The 16,820-nt window shown below is 30.0% G+C and overlaps 3 protein-coding genes across 3 annotated transcripts; all 3 read right to left on the reverse strand.

The window, feature by feature from the left end:
* Nucleotides 1-202: 202 nt before the first annotated feature.
* LOC140175556 (uncharacterized) lies at nt 203-2,628 on the reverse strand. Its single transcript, XM_072204062.1, has 2 exons — nt 1,755-2,628; nt 203-1,365 (listed from the first exon to the last, which is right to left on the reverse strand). The coding sequence occupies exons 1-2, from the start codon at nt 2,626-2,628 to the stop codon at nt 203-205; spliced, it is 2,037 nt and encodes a 678-aa protein (XP_072060163.1).
* Nucleotides 2,629-2,697: 69 nt separating this feature from the next.
* On the reverse strand, nt 2,698-4,053 carry LOC112717234 (uncharacterized). Its single transcript, XM_072204510.1, has 4 exons — nt 3,979-4,053; nt 3,794-3,889; nt 3,374-3,448; nt 2,698-3,238 (listed from the first exon to the last, which is right to left on the reverse strand). The coding sequence occupies exons 3-4, from the start codon at nt 3,435-3,437 to the stop codon at nt 2,772-2,774; spliced, it is 531 nt and encodes a 176-aa protein (XP_072060611.1). The 5' UTR covers nt 3,438-3,448; nt 3,794-3,889; nt 3,979-4,053; the 3' UTR covers nt 2,698-2,771.
* Nucleotides 4,054-12,922: 8,869 nt separating this feature from the next.
* LOC112714941 (probable plastid-lipid-associated protein 4, chloroplastic) lies at nt 12,923-16,195 on the reverse strand. The gene is made up of 6 exons (XM_025766639.3): nt 15,583-16,195; nt 15,285-15,398; nt 14,074-14,172; nt 13,911-13,985; nt 13,253-13,320; nt 12,923-13,158 (listed from the first exon to the last, which is right to left on the reverse strand). The coding sequence occupies exons 1-6, from the start codon at nt 15,877-15,879 to the stop codon at nt 13,086-13,088; spliced, it is 726 nt and encodes a 241-aa protein (XP_025622424.1). The 5' UTR covers nt 15,880-16,195; the 3' UTR covers nt 12,923-13,085.
* Between the last annotated feature and the right edge of the window lie 625 nt (nt 16,196-16,820).

Genomic DNA, 16,820 nt, shown 5'->3' on the forward strand with positions numbered 1-16,820 from the left:
TGATATATAGGAACAAATTATGTACTTATTTCATAGTCATGTTGTAGCTTACTAATTATATAATTGTATGTATGGTCCACGCATAAATTCTCAATTAGACAATATAAAACGTCTGAAACAATTCTAATTTTTTGAGAATTAAAATACCTTGATTGTCAAGCATTCTTCGTTGCTTATGAAGTATGTCATCACCTTGCAATTTTCATGTATTTTCCCATACATTTTCTGGTCTCTCCATTGAGTTGGATGACAGAAGTATTACAAAAAGCTTCCTTAAGTACTCTCCTGAACCCCAGTGGCTTGCTTCTTTGATTGCATCAATGTATTCTTTATCATCATCCAACAATCTCATTGCATAACATGCATCTCTAAATGATGAATAGACGACACCATCGATAGTTCTGATGTCTTCATAGCAAGTAGGACCCTTTACAAAATTTAGGAGTAGCCTTAGGTAATAAATTTCCCCTGATCCTGGTGGAACAAAGAAAATCCTTCCTATGACTGAATGTGATTTCCGCGGAAACCACTTCCTGGTATCTGGCTTCCAAACAAACTTTGATGAGAATTCCACGTATGTTAGGCAGCGTGCTTCTGGGTTAGTTTTGTTAGCTTCAAACCATCCTAAAAACATCGACTCCTTAACTGATGCTTTCCTAGCAACCTCGTCTAAATATTCGTCGTCTTTAAAAACCACCGGTTGCTCGTCGGGCAGGTGAAAACCCAACCTTATAACAGAAGGGTCTCTATAGTGCATGTTATACCCAAAGATTCTCCAAACTGCTTCACATGGTGATATGTATCGACAATCGTAATACATGCTAATTTCATCACAATCATCGCTTTTAGTGTCAGCTGTGGCACTCTTATAAAATGAGGCAGTTACACGATCATGACCTTTATTAACATACTTGAATAAATACTTGATTGATCTAGACTGGTTGCACCATTCAACATTTATGTGAGCTCCATATTTTAATAATAGTGTCCTGTTGTGTGGAACCACATAACGACTGTCCAAATCAACACCAGATTTTTTTATTGTCCTTCCATCATCTCTGCGTCTATAAATTGGATATCCATCATCATCAACTGTTGTATTGTCCACAAATTTTTTAGGAAAATGACGAATATATTTGCCATTCTCCATGCATGGAGAGTCTCTCTTAGCACTCCCACATGGTCCATGCATCATGTGTTTTTCAACAGCTTTGTAATAGAGCGGGTCTCTCTGCTTGTCTGGAATCTCAGCAGTGATAATTCGATCTATGTCTTCTCCGGTGGGATATTTGTCATCACGGTGCAGGAATATGAGAATGTGTGCGTGAGGCAATCCACGCTTTTGAAATTCGATTGTGTATACAACTATCAAAATTGAATCACATAATTAGTTGCTAAAATTAAATTATTACAGCTACTCACTAAATATTTCATCATGAAAAACTGCACTTAAGTACTTATAGTTTCTATTGGTACTAAATTACCTATACAAACAATTTGCTTCCACACATGTAATTTCTCATTTTCTGATATTATAAATGATATTCTTATTGACCAAACATATTATATAGTTGTTTTTCATGTATTTTTTTCCAATGCAATTACATTTCTTTAAACAAACTAATAGTTATAATTTTGGATTGTCCTTTTTTAGTAATTACATATTCCACCGTTTAATCTTTTTAGCTAATACCTCAAAGTCTGGATATGTAACAAATCATACTGATAGAAGTTTGTAACATATTAAAATGTACCTGCAACCACTCTTCCAAATATCTTATTTGTCCTTATGTCCTTTATCAGATGATTTAATTTAAGCTTAAAAGCTCTGCACACCATGTCTGGACGATCCTCTGCATTTAATTCTCTATTTTTAAGAAAGTCTTCCAGTTCTGGCCATTTAGGATTACATGTAAATGTTAGGAAAAGATCTGGATACCCAACTACTCTACAAATTGCCATTGCATCTTGATAGTTCTGTATCATATATCTTGGTCCTCCGGTAAATGATGAAGGCAGTATAATCCGTTTCCCTACTGATGAGGGTGTTGTTTCTCCCGTCAAAACAGCTTCCTTAATACCCTTGTACATCTCACATCTAAATTTCTCTTGGTCGAGACGAATGTATGTTAGTCTAGACGACTCAATCATTGAGTAGGCATCTACCAAGAACTGTTGAAAAAGTCTCCTTGAGTACAATAATGGGGAAGCATCAGCCAATCTTTCTTGAATTCTATAAGCAAAAAAGTCCTTCATTGTCACTTCTTGCCATCCTTTTTCACAGTTTCCCTTCTTCTTGTTTAGAGGTATGTCTTCTTTGTATCCATCTTCTCCATATGGAAACAATAAGGGATATTGCAACCCCAAGTATGATGGATTCAGTTGATTTATACGTTGTAACCTTCCAGTTTGGGTCTCCACAATAATATCCCTATCTGTACGGTTAATATCGAAGTCACCCACGATCAATGCTGCCACCTCATTTGTGGATGGCAAGTTATACCTCCTACCATCTTTTCCTCTTTTTCCCAAAAGCCTAAGCTTGACCTTTGAAGTGGGTTCTGCTGCTATTGACTGTTTCACATTACGGAATGCCTTTACCAATACATTGTGTTGGTCTAGCATCATCTTTAAGTCATTCACAACTTCTTCTTGAATTGTCTTGTTTTCTTCCGCACTAAACAGTAAAACACACTTGAAAAATTCAAAATTTTACCATAAAAGATAAATACGCTATCCATTATGTCTTTGAGCGTTTCATGAAATACATGTTAAGATATATAAAAATTCATTACATACCCGATTACACACATCCGATTTTGGATCTCATTTTCGGTGTCGATTACATATAGTTGAGCAAATTTTGTCATATATCCGTCTGGTGGAATCAAGCTCCCCATCAAGTGATAATTCTCACCACATAAGATAAATGTTGGTGGTCCTCTGGATGAACTTTTACCTCTATCAATTTTGGCACCCAAAGATGTGAATTGAAACATGCTATTGTATGTTCTAATATTCTCCCGAAAATGTTTGCTCCTGGCATCATTCCCATATAACAAATTGTATAGCACCTTAGGAGCTTCTTGTAGTTGAGGAATCTCCACTTGTCCACCTTTGCAGCATAGTGTGTACGTAGGTTCATTTGTATTGTAATGCTTTTCTTTCCTTTCGCCATACCAAAAAAGAGCATTGCAGTATTCACACTCATGCACTACATATCCCATGTTCCAATATTCTGTTATATTCAACCAAAATAATAGTTTTTAAAAAGTTTGTCGCGGTCGAGTAGGTAGAAACATATGTAAGTTTAACAATGATGCAAACATTTAAAAATTACTAATGTATCTTGTAATAATGATTTTGTACATACCAACATTGTCATTAGTAGACTGCGGTACATAATTTCTCATTTGTGGTCTTTTTCTCTCAACCATATTTTTGCTTCCTGCAAAATCCCAAGAGAATCTTAATTGTCAAAAACACAAAAGTGTGCCAAAAAATTGTAGATTGAATTTGTAAAAAAATTATAAAACTGCCAATAGTTTTTGTTATATTACGTAAACAGTCAGTTTTGTTAATTAATGAAAAAACTCCAACATTATTAGCAAATCTCCCACTTGTGGATTTCCATGGTATGTCACTGGTCAGTTGTGTATCCAAATTTAATGTGCCGGTAATATTTAGGAGTGAGAACAACTTGATGGTAGTTAGTTTGAGGAAATTGCATTATTAAAGTTGCATTTAACAAACCTTTTGTATATTAAAATCGTTTTCAAAAGGAGGGTCTTACCATGTAGAGATAGTACACCACCATCATGAGATTGTAAAATAGAATGGTCATGTCTGTTGTCAATTGATTCATCCACTGATACTACAGAAGCATACCCTAAATTTTCAAAAACATGAAGATAGTATAAATTAATCTACCACAACGCTCATGATTGTGCATTTATTCATTTAATCACATTTAATCACCTGAATGATTAACTCTGTGTTTAGAGTGCTTTTTTCTTGCCAACAACACTTGTCTTATTCTTCTATGAGCCTTTGCTTTTTCTATCCAGATATACACAACATTAAACTATGCTTTGCCTCTTCCAAATCTAAGTTATGCCATGTAGATAGTGCACTTTATAAATGTGAGTTAGACTATGAATATTGTACGATGTGATTCAGTTTAGTTAACTACCTAATAAAATTACATATAAATTACATATAATAAAAAATTAGTTGAGAATAATCAATAATTATATTAAAAATTAAATTTTGTACTATTTTTCAAAATTAATTTCGTGTAGATTAATTTTAACATTTGTTATAAGAGCACATGTAATCTAAATCCAAAATTGATTATTAAAAAAACACATCAAAAAAGTATTACTATTCCTATTTACGTTTGTTGGGTCAACCCGATTTGTCTCCACCCATATAAAATTTGAAACCACCAATGATGCCTTAATTCATTATAATAATAATGATATAGGAATATTATTTATAATAAAAAGATTTACTTAATCTTAACATAATTGTAAGATATGTTATACTTTTAACTATATCGTCAGTATTATAATAATAAATCAAGTAAGTTTTTCTCTTTGTAATATCTGGTAGTTGCTCTAATATTAAGTAATTTTATCTTTTTATTAAAAATACTATTGCTATGTCATTATTTTATATTAATGCAAAATTATTATTTGAACATCAATTTTTACCATTGATAGTTTGTATTAAAATTTTTTGTAAGAAATTGATTTTATTCATATCTAAATGTTCTTTAAATTATATTATTCAAAATAACTTATAGATAAAAATTATTGAAAAGGACATAAATTTAATAAATATTTTATATTATCTAATAATTTTATTTTAGATATTTAAATAAATTTTAATACTTTATTTTTTAGTACTCTCAGTATTCTTTAGTACTCTAGTATTTCAATTTGAAATTTGTTTACATGAAATTTTGAGAAGAGACTTATTAACATTTAGCTAATCTTTCTTTGACATAAGATGATGGAGCATTTTTTTTTGTTTCCCACGGTATCCCCCAACCCGGCAGGTCAAGGACTAATCCGTCGCGGTACTGAGCTCCATTTAAGGGTTTGCCGCTGGCCAATGGGTTGCTGCATGCACAAGGCGGATGATGGAGCATTTGTTCCATCCATTTCTTTCTAACTTCACTTATTTATTAAGCTACATAAGTAAAGATTTATTACTACTCTCCTATTATATATATTAATAGATTAATAGATTAATAGATTAATAGATAGATAGATTTAACTAATTAAAGTTAATAAATTTCAGTTATTTTAATTCTTGCAACTTTTTATTATAATAATATTTTTCTATTAATATATTAATATAATTTTAATATTTATATGTCATTAATAATAATAATAATAATCTCATTTTAAAGTGATATTTATTTCCAATATATATATATATATATATATATATATATATATATATATATATAATATGTCTAATTGTAGAAAATATATTATTTCTTTATATAATTAGATTAGACATATTTATATTTAATTATTTGATTATTTAATTAAAATTAATTATATTAAAAGATTAGATTAAGATTATGGTAGACTAATTATATTATTATTAATTAATTATATTAAAAGATTAAGATTATGATAGATTATCATTATTTTATTTTTTTTATATTAATTCAAATGTTTAGCTTCTTTTTATTATTATTTTTTATTTTCTTATTTTATGTGTTTATTCCCTTAAATTTTGCTAAATTAAATAAGGTACTATATATCTTCTTTTTATTCTTCTTTTATATACAATAAAAAATTTATTAAATTATTTCTCTTCCATCTAATAATTTTGTTTCTCTTCTATTTATATTTCTTTTCTTTAATATTTTATTGGTTCTTATTTTTTTTAAATTTTATTTTAATTTATGTATTTGTTCTTACTATTCCAAATTTTTTTTATTTATGTGTAATATACATTCTTATATATTTTATAGAAATATAGTTTGATTCTATTAACTTGCCAAATTTTTTTGAAAAATCTAAAGCTAAAGCACAAAAATATATTTATAGATATTTTACTTTATTTTTTTAACTAAAAAATATAATATTTTTGTCATATTTGTTGGAATTCTAAGTTAAATATGAATATTAATTTTTGAAATAGAATAAATATATTTTAAATTTTTTGCATCTAAAAATAATATTCTATCAATGTTAGAATTATTTAGATGGATAAGTAATAATGAATATAGAATTATTTAGGATGGATAGAACTAAGTACATTTTTTTTTGAAAATACGAATTTAAAAATATTATATTCAATTCTCAATAGTCAACCTCTCATTGAACCATTGTATTTTCAAAAGATTTTTGAAAAAATGAAATAGTTTTAGGTGTATAAATTTTGTAAAAATTTAATTAATTTAAGATATTTATTATCGTTGATTAAAAAAGTAAATTGAAATGACAATTTAATATTTCTATACTCTTAAAAATATTATTTATTTATTTTTATAGCATTCTTTATCATCCAATGATCACACTAATATAATTTAATTCAATAAAATTATTTATTATCATTTGATTGAATAAAATTTCTATTTTAGCTGAAAATTTTAGAATTTCTCAATCTCAAGATCATCCATGTTAAATCATTAAAAAATATAACTAATAGCGTGTAAGCGTCTCTTCATTCAAGAGTATGATTGAGATCAGATAGCTTGGCTCTTGTGGTTCTTTAATTTTTGTCAACCAAAACCTTATGTATTTCTGATATGGCTGAATCACAATTTTACTGTAGAAAAAGAGCTACGAATGCGAGTTTGATATGTTGAAGACCAAAATTCTGAAGTCATTATTTATATTTGAGTGTGACACTCATTAAACCCTAAAACTCAAATAAAACATTATCTATGATTTTAATCTCATTTATCCAAATAAAAAGTAATAATGACTTATTTAATTCAACATTTATGACAATAAATGAGATCACCGTTATATAAGTCATTTAATGTGAAATTACTTAATTTGAAATTATAATTAATATATGTATTGTCCATAAATATATTAAAAAATAATAATTTTTTACCAATCTTCTACTTGGGTTATAAATATATATTTTCCTGAGATAATCACCTTTTATAAATTTTACGCACAAATCTGAATGTTATTTCTCTTATTACTTTAATAATTTAGTTTATCTCATATATTAGTTATGAAATTACCAAAATTTTTATCACATTAGTGTCGCAACAAAACCACGATGATCCCATACTAAAATACTCAACCACATAGATCAAATTTGGATGAGAAAATTCAGAAATTACATGCAAAAATGATCTCATGCATGTCTATTTTTAACTTGAATAAAAATTCTATTTTATTCAGTGACAGACTTAGATAAAACTGTAATGGCAACGTCCGGGCTCATAGCGGCGGCGACTAAGTGATGAGTCTGTGAAAGAAGCAGAGAAGAACTAACAGACTCACAATGAAAGAGAGATGGGGGGAGAATTTACCTAGAGATAGAGATAAGGGACTCGGCAGGAGAAAGGTGGCGACGGGCTCAACAGTGACCGTAATGGGATAAGCAGCGATGATGACATGAGCTGTGAACAGTAACGCACCCAGAAAAATTTAGTAATGGGGGCAAAAATATAATAAAATTTAGGTATAGATATTTTTTTTGCTTCCCACGATACTTAACAAGTTAAGGACTAATCCGTCATGAATTTGAATTCCATTTAAGAATATACAATTGGCCGGCAACGAGTTGCTATACATACAAGACGGAATTCGTACACTCAATACTTAGTTAAGCGAACGATTAAGTTGATCACTTGACCAATCCAAATTGGTTTAGATATATTCAAAATTTAAAATTAGAACTATCTAATACATATTGATAAGAACTAGAAATATACACACAATCATTATTATAGTATTTAAAATAATAAAAATATAATTTCATACACATAGTATAATATTTAAAATAACAAAAAATATTTATAAGGACTTTTTTTATTTTTAACATGACTAAATATTATTTTTTATATATATTTTTAAACAATTATTTTATTTTTTATTATCTTATATTTAATTGTCAAATTTACTTATTATAATTTTTATAGTATAAATAATTTTTTAACCAAAATAATTATAGTATATTAATATATAGATAAAATATTTTTTTATCTTAAACCATTTTTAAAAAATCACTAATAATTTAAGTTGTATTTAATTAGAAAACTAAGTTTTAATTTAATTATTAATTAATTAACTAATATAACAAAATTAACTATCACTATTTTTTTAGTTTATTTATTTATTTTTCATACTAAATCAAATTTAATAATATAATTATTATTATGTGTTAAGTTTAACAAAAAATTTTTAACATAAAATATAAAAGAACTATTTATATTTTATTTTGAGACAAATATAATATAATAAGTGGTATATATGTATATAAGTACTAATTTTTTTTTTTAAAAATTTTATGGGCAAATGCCCATTTTATATTAAACGTGGGTCCGTCCTTGACTGTAAAGGAAGATGGGAGTTGTGAAGGGGTAGGCGGCGATGGACTCAGCAACAACGATGATGGGAGCTATGCGGTTTTTTGTGAAGAAGGCGAGAAAAAGAAGATTCTGGGTGAAAATGACTTAATTTATCTTGCATGGCTATAGAGTATAGACTGAAACTATGAATCACTGAATCTGTGATGTGAGGCAAATCCTAATTCCTAAAAAGTGTTTATATGTATATATCTGGGGCAGGTACACCCTAAACTCGACCATGTCCTGTCCTAAGCAAAATTTCCCCCCGACTCAGGTCAAGTTATTACCCTCTCCACTTGAGTATGGACGGGTCGGGTACCCACGTTTCGGAAACTCCTGCCAATTCTAATCACATATTGATACTCCATTTATTAAGGGTCTATAGCTAGCCAATGGATTGCTATATACACAAAGTGAGATTCTAACTCCTAATAGTTGTTTAAACAGACGAGTGAGATGATCACTTAACAAACTCAAATTAATTAAGACAAATACTAATTATTTTTAATATTAAAAATTCCGAGAGTTTGATTTTAATTATAACTTTGTAAAATATTTATAATAATAATTACTATATATATTATTTAATTTTTTAATAAATTTTTTTTATATAATTTTATGTATTATCTCGTACAGGGTACAGGAACATACACTAGTGAAGTTAATAATTAAAAATGAGTTGAATTTTATTTTGGCTCTTGAAATTTTTGAGAGGCTTCAGTTTCATCCTTAAATTTATAGTTATTCAATTAATATTCTAAAATATTGAATCATGCCCCAAGTTTGCTTTTGTCGCTAGTTCCATTAACGAAAATTTGATGTGGCATGTTAACTCGCCAGAGTGTGTATCTATGTGTTACCCAACTTGCCAGAATGAATGTGTAATGAGTGAATGATGTGACAAATTTGAATGAACTTAATTTAACCCCTCCTTAGATGATAAAACCCTAATTTGCAACCCTCCTTTCCAAATACTTTCAAGACTGTGGTGGAGAAATGACGAATTCAGGAAGCCAAGCTGCAGTGAGTTCTGCACGATCACGTTCTCATGGGACTTCCGTGAGGAATCGTAATAGTGGGAGGTTGGGGGATATTCCTAATTGGTGTGGTTGTAGAATGCGTCCAGTGCTTCAATGTGTTGCTACTAGTATTTGTGTTTGATGAGTAAGCTTAAAATTTTTTCTTTTTGTTGGTTGTTGCGAAATTAGCAGAGTTCTGGAAGAATGTGGTGTGGTTTCTTTGTGTGGACAGACGGTGAAGAAGAAAAGAGTTTAGTGGGCAAAACACAACCTACAAGCAGTGATGATAGTCGAAAGATGAATTTAGTATGGAGAATTACTTCAATGGAAGTCAAAATTAGGTGTTTAAAAATATGGATTAGTGTTTTAAATTTGGTTATTTGTTTAGTCGTGTTTCTAACTGTTATGTATGGTGTAAGTATGATTAAATTTTGATTAAAAGTGTGGACCTGAAGGTGTGTACTCTGAGGGTGAATGAAAGCATTGTATTCAGATTTCTATAAAAAAGAAGTATGGAGTTAGCTCCTCTGGTACATATGTCATGTTGCAATAATGAGAAAGTAAAACTAAGTATTAAACATATTGTTACCATTCATAAACCTGAAAAAAGTGTCTACATTTAGTGAATATCCAAAAGCATTGCTTGCCAATAACTGAACAAATATCCAAAAAGTCATAAACAAAATACATCCAGAAATTCTTTAACAAAATAACCCAAAAGTTTGGACACACATAACCATGTTCCAGTGACACAAGATAAACATAATTAAGAAAATAACTACCCTAACTATAATAGTCCATCACAACTAAACATCATTCATTTCTTCCTAGGAGGTTTGAATACTGGCTTCACTCCTAGTGTTGGGACAAATTTTATGAATTCAGCCATCCTTGAAGATGTTCCAACACTTGCTCCTTGCAATGGGTCAACACTTGATAATCCTGGGACTGGAGATGCTTTTCTCTTAGGTTGTAATTTGTTGGGCCTCGTTGCAGGAATTATCTATGGTTGCATGAGTGGAATACAAGTCTCCGTCAATCAAAATAAAATTAAACTAAACAGATATTTAAAATAAACGTTAAAAACACAAATAATATGACATGTTGGATTTCTACTTATTCCTGATCTCCATTATCTGGTTGTGAAAAAGGTGTATGTGATAGCACAATCTCCGAAGGAGCATTAGTCATTGTTGGGGCTGCAGAAGTGGCAACATCAGTTGCTGGGACAGGGTCATCCTCTGCTTTTCTGTCTTGTGAAGACTAACCCTTTATGTTTTCATTTGCATTAGAACCTTTTCTTTCTCCTTAGCTACTACAGCTGCTGCAGCAGCAACAAGGGCAGCTGTAATGTCATCAACTTTTCTATGGGAGCAGCTTCTCTTCGTGTGACTTTTTGTTCCACAGTAAGCACAAAAAAACTTCTTGTACTTTCTAGGCAGTTTTATTGCATCTGTCTTACTCTTCTTACTTCCTGAAGGCTCTTCATTTGCATCCTTTCGTCGTTTCTGCTTTAAAGGACCTAGCTTCCTCCGAATCTTGGGAGCCTGGGACCTACTATACTGAGACTTCTCCCACATTGTTTGTCCAAGTATGGGATTCAAAAAATGCTTATATGTTTTTCTATATGAGTCTATTGTCAACCACTTGTGACAATAGTCTTCAGGATTCTCATTGAGTCTAGCTATTGCAACACATGTGTGAAGGTGGGCTGGGCTGCAGGTGAACAGTTGGGTTGGGCTGCAGGCTTTGACTTGGGCTGGACTGTAGGTTGAGAGGTGGTTGGGTTTGAGGTTTAGAGTGGGGCTGAGTTGGAGGAGCAGATTTCAGCTGGCTTAGGGTTGCAGAGTTTGCTTCAGAGAATGTGATTGTATTTTGTTCAAGGGGTGTGTTTGGAATAGATGAAGATGGATTTGAGGTGGTGTCAGATACCATGATTTTTAGATTGGGGGTCATAGGGACTAGTTGTGGAACCTCATCACCTTCACCTTCAGAATTTTCATGCTCAAAGTACACATGCAGTACACCTTCATTATTCTTTGCGTGAAAGCACATCTCCAAGAGCTCATTGTCATGTGAGAGTGCTCTCAATCCATTCTTCAAGGACCTCCTAGGAGCTAGCCATCAGCACTCCTTCAAGTTCTCATATCCTAGAACCTTGTAGTAATTTCTTATTGAGAACACGTCTAATGTATCTTCCTCTAGTCTAAATAACTGTTCAATTTGGTCTCAGACATACACGACTTCTCCATCTTCTTTTGTTTCAAAACTTCCTCCATAGTGGATGAAAATTGTTATATCATCATCCATTTACATTGCAAAATAACAAAAATTACAACAATAATTTTAAAAAACAAAGCATACTAACTTAACTGACTTCAAGTTCCAAACAGGACAATAGGTCATCATTCTTTTTTAAACAACAATTTTTTTAAACACAAGCAATAACACACACATAGTAACATTTATCCACAAACAGCAAAACATAAAATCGACATTCTCTTCTTCAGCAAGGAAAAAAAAACCCTAGCATCATTCACATGCAACAATTTTCAATGCCCTAAATATAACCACACCTTGCTTCGACAATAACAATGCAATACAAAAACTAAAACAAAAGCAAAAAACAGAGTACTAAGAAATTTGAGAAAAAAATAAAACTTCACTTCTTAACCTGAGTTTTGTCGTCTCTTTCCACGCCAATGCTAGTTCGTCAGCAACCTCACCCAGCAGTCCAATACACCACTAATGTTACTCTGATTCTCCTTTCTCACAATCAAGCATTAGAGAAGAACAAAAACGTGGAGAAGAAGAATAGATGAAGTTACGTCTGTGTCTTCATCTATATATTCACCCAACTTTTTTAACCCAACGAAGCCCTTAAACGACGTCACATTGAGTTAAAACTGGGAGGGAACATAAAACGACGTCGTTTTAGGGTTTTCTACGTGTCAACTTAACGTGTTACATCAGATTTTCATAACGGAGATAGCTACAGAGACAAACATGGGTCACGATTCAATATTTTAAGATCTTAATCGGGTAACTATAAATTTGGGGTTTAAATTGAGACCTCTCAAAAATTTTAAGGGTCAAAATGAGTTTCAACTCATTAAAAATATTAAATAAAAATTTAGTAAATTATTTAAATTATTTAACATTTTTATTTATCCAATTCGCTTAAAATTAACTGTAACTGAATATTTATTTTATTAAAATGCTAATTTTATTGTACTTGAATAAAACAAAAAAGTAGATATTTTGATCAAATTAGTTAAAGTAAATTCATATCTCAAAACACAAATTTATAAAGATACGCAGAAAATCATTTCTCACATATAAATAAAGATGAAAATATACGTGTATTTATTTATATGTGAAGTTGTTAATTAAGAATTATTAAATGATTTGATAATTTTAATTAAATTATTGTCTATTGATTGTAAACTATCAATTTTATGTAAATTAATATGCTCATACAAAACATCGGCAGTTGAAGGCGCGCATCAAAGAGGAACTCTATAGGATGGATCCACCATTTTCAAGATGAACAAGTTACCTCTATTGCCTCTTGATATTCTGTAAGGTAAATTCAAATTCAGATTACAGTAACAATAATAATGAACAAATAGAAACATTATTTAACATTGGTGTTTGGTGTAAGTAAGATAACCTTAAATCTTGGTCCAAATAAGTAATTTCCAACTGACCACGACCACTCCCTGGTGATTTTATAGGTATCTGCACATATAATTGCATTATAAAAGAAACGCAGCACAATCCATGATTTTTATATAATTGCATTATATAATTGTATGTGTGTTTTGTAACAAGAACATTGAATATAGTCACCACTTGTTCTTTGGTTGTGATTTTTCTTGGCAGGTTTGGTGTGCTTGGTTATCATTTGTCGGGAGGCTATGGTCTTGCCCGGGGACGTTAAAAGAACATTTCATAAGTTGGACTGAGATATCAGCTAGCAAGGTGGAGCGCAAGAGGTGGTTGATGGGATTTTGTGCGATTACATGGAACATCTGGCTAGAAAGGAACCGAAGAATTTTTCAGAATAAAGGAAGAGGGGTTGACGACATCATTCATATGTCATTCATGAACTATAAGGAGTGGTTAGGTGTAGATCCTTTTTGTTGTTGATGGCAATGCCGGAGATGACAAAGGGATAAGCATTAGTGTTGATAGGAGTTACTTAGATTGCTTTATGATATTCACTGATTCTTATGTTGTTTCGCTCTACTTGTTGTGTTGAGCTTCTCTCTTTCAAAAAAAAAATCCATGATAAATAAGACCACATATGAAACTTATAAAACTAATACCAGGCTAGCAATCTTGAAGAAATCAAACTTGACAAGCACCCTTCTTGAGTTTAGTGGCACTAAATTTGCAGTGGCCTGCTCCAATGTCCAATATAATAGAATAAGCTCCTTCCAAAGTATAGTAGAAGATTGTAGAGGCCTAGTGGGTAGAAATATGCATTACCTGGTTGAAGAATGGCCAAGTTTCTATATTTTGAGCTCTTAAGGTATCCACATTGATTGCCTGATATATCTTTCCATTTGGTCGCAACAACTTAGGTCTCTATTCCATATTTTAATTCACCAATAACTAGTTAATTCTCACCTAGCTAGCTAAGGCAAATCAATAATAAATTTATAACATAATAAGAGCAAGGTTGACTTACACACATAAGACTAGCGCTTAAGGTTCAATTCAGTTTAATTAGATTTTTTTAAAAAATTAGTTTAAATAATAAATACTTATATTAAAAATAGTTTATAAATAAATTATTTTGTATTTGATTTTTTAGTTCTAAAAATACTTATTTTAAAAGAAATGTGATAAAAAAAATTTATTACGAAAAAAGTCATTTTTTTTAATTTTCTATAAGTAATTAAATAAATTTTTAGAAAGTTACAATTTAATTTTAAAAATTACACTAAATATTAATAATATTACCTTTTATAAGTCAAAAATAAAAAAATTAGCTTTTGAACCTTCTCAGTGGTTAATCTAGTCAAGTTTTTTTTTTTAAAAAAAAAAACTACTTGTGTTTTGAAAAAGTGCAAACATCTCATTTATTTATGGTGAGTAAAAGATATCATGTATTATTTGTGTGGAGCGTTCTACTGTACAGATTGGAGTGGTATATATTTTTTTATAGTTATTTTTTATTATTTTATTATTATTCAAAATGTACATCCTACCTTTATTAATCTCTCTTTCATTTTATTAAAGAAAAAATTTATAAACTTACATCTTTACCATATAATTTACCTATTTGTGTTTATAATTTTTAAAAAGTTGACATGTTTTGAAAGCACATAAAAATATATTTTTTAAAGTTAATTTGTAATTATTAAAATTAAAAAATTTAATATAATTTCATATATTAATAAAATCTAAATTTATTACTATATTTATATTTATTATCTTTTTTTAATTTTAAATGTTATTATCAAATAAGTATACTTATTAAAAATTATTTTTTAATTTAATTTACTAACTATAAATATTACAATTTAAAAACACTATCTTTCAAAAACTAATTTTAATAAATTAGTCTAAAAAAAAATAAAAATTTTACCACGTACACCTAAATCTATGTCTCAACTCTCAACTAAAAAACTTTTCCCTAAGAATGTGAAAAATGGAAACTTATGTTGGGTATGCCAGAAACTAGACTAATAAACCTGTGTCTGCAGAAGAGATTGAGATGTTGTATACAGAAGCTCCCATTTTCCATTGAGCAAATCAGATTTAAGAGGTTCCATAACAGGATTAACGGCCTCAAGTTTACGAGCAATCTAGAAAGATACAGAATCCAAAAAGTAAATTTTTTTAATTAATAATCTAACAAAAATAAATATACATAAAAATTAGAATTTTTAATTTTTGGTACACGTGAGTTAAATTACAGAATCAAGTTTACATTTAAAATGAAAAAAATTAGCCAAATAAATGTGTAAAAGACACGTGTTGAAGCTGAACCTGGTCCACACGTTGTTGGTCCTCAGCAGAAGCCTCTGCACCTCGGTTAAGTGGTTCAATTGTGTGAAGGAGCTCCTTCTTGAGGCTCTCAACATCTCTTTTTCCTCTGCTCCGAAATCCTTGGAAGAAGGAAACCTTGTTCCTCCATTTTCCAGAATCAGATAGTGTGATGTAGGTACTGCTACTACTCAATTTTTGTGGTGAAGATGAGAAAAGAGGATATGGTGGCTGTTGTTGTATGGAATTATGGGAATCGATTCTTATGTATTTGAAGGAAAGAGTAGTAGAGAGAGCCATTCCGAGATGATACTCTCAAATTTTCATGCTAACATTTTGTCTGCTGAAAATGAAAATGGATACAAGTTGAAAATTCATGTTTTTTTTTTCCTATTGCAAAAATTTGCTTCCAGTTTATATTAGAAGAAAATGTTGGCTAGTGTATTTATATTCTTTCTATTGCCTTATTAAAAAAAACTGAAATGACATTAAATTTTTTTAATAGAAAGTCATTTTTAACACCCCCCCCCCCCTCCCCCCTCTAAGGTAAATGTATATTGGTAAAATAGCGAAAGTAGTGTATGTAATTTTGATAAATTTAAGGAGTGTGAGATTAATTTAACTGAGATTTCCTTTTTTTGTTTGTTTACAATTTATCTAAGACTTTTAAAAGAATTTTGCCAAATTAATTCGGCCCAGATGAGTATATATATGTAATATGTTCCTCTTGGTTATGGGCTTGCTTTTTAGTCTCACCAACTTGTGGGCCTCATTAGTTGGGCTTTGCTATCTAAATGAATTTTAAGTTTATCAGAAACAAATACCAAAAAAATAAAATCAGAAATCTTCGAAAAAAGGAAAAATAAATATTTGACTCTTTAATTCAAAAATAAATAAGTTTCTAACTAATTGAAAATGCAAAAATATATCATACTTTTTAAAATATAAGACATATAAGTTCTTCCATCTAAAATATACAAAGATAAATATGTGTTAGTTTGGATTGATTTTTTAAGTGAAAAAAGTATTTATTTAAAAAAAATACTTTTATTCAATCTAAAACTTATTTGGATGCATCTTTAAAGAAAGAGTAAAGTATCCTCTTTGTCCCCAAAGTTCCTAACGTTTGAAAATTGGTTCAATAATGTTATCCTGCTGTTAGTGATTCGTTAATAGAACTGACTGTGTGACAAAATTGAGACGATTTTGAAATAATAGAGACTTAAATAGGACGAAAATCT

This window comes from Arachis hypogaea, chromosome 10, assembly GCF_003086295.3.
Source record: "Arachis hypogaea cultivar Tifrunner chromosome 10, arahy.Tifrunner.gnm2.J5K5, whole genome shotgun sequence".
Classification (NCBI taxonomy): domain Eukaryota; kingdom Viridiplantae; phylum Streptophyta; class Magnoliopsida; order Fabales; family Fabaceae; genus Arachis; species Arachis hypogaea.

Coding starts and splice junctions, on each gene's coding strand:
- LOC140175556 (XM_072204062.1), bottom strand. CDS start 2,628: ATGATGCTAGACCAACACAATGTATTGGTAAAGGCATTCCGTAATGTG. Junction 1,366..1,754: donor ATTTGGAAGAGTGGTTGCAG/GTACATTTTAAT, acceptor CAATTTTGATAG/TTGTATACACAATCGAATTT.
- LOC112717234 (XM_072204510.1), bottom strand. CDS start 3,437: ATGGTTGAGAGAAAAAGACCACAAATGAGAAATTATGTACCGCAGTCT. Junction 3,239..3,373: donor GTCTACTAATGACAATGTTG/GTATGTACAAAA, acceptor TGAATATAACAG/AATATTGGAACATGGGATAT.
- LOC112714941 (XM_025766639.3), bottom strand. CDS start 15,879: ATGGCTCTCTCTACTACTCTTTCCTTCAAATACATAAGAATCGATTCC. Junction 15,399..15,582: donor ACCAACAACGTGTGGACCAG/GTTCAGCTTCAA, acceptor GTATCTTTCTAG/ATTGCTCGTAAACTTGAGGC. Junction 13,321..13,910: donor TCTTCAAGATTGCTAGCCTG/GTATTAGTTTTA, acceptor TTATATGTGCAG/ATACCTATAAAATCACCAGG.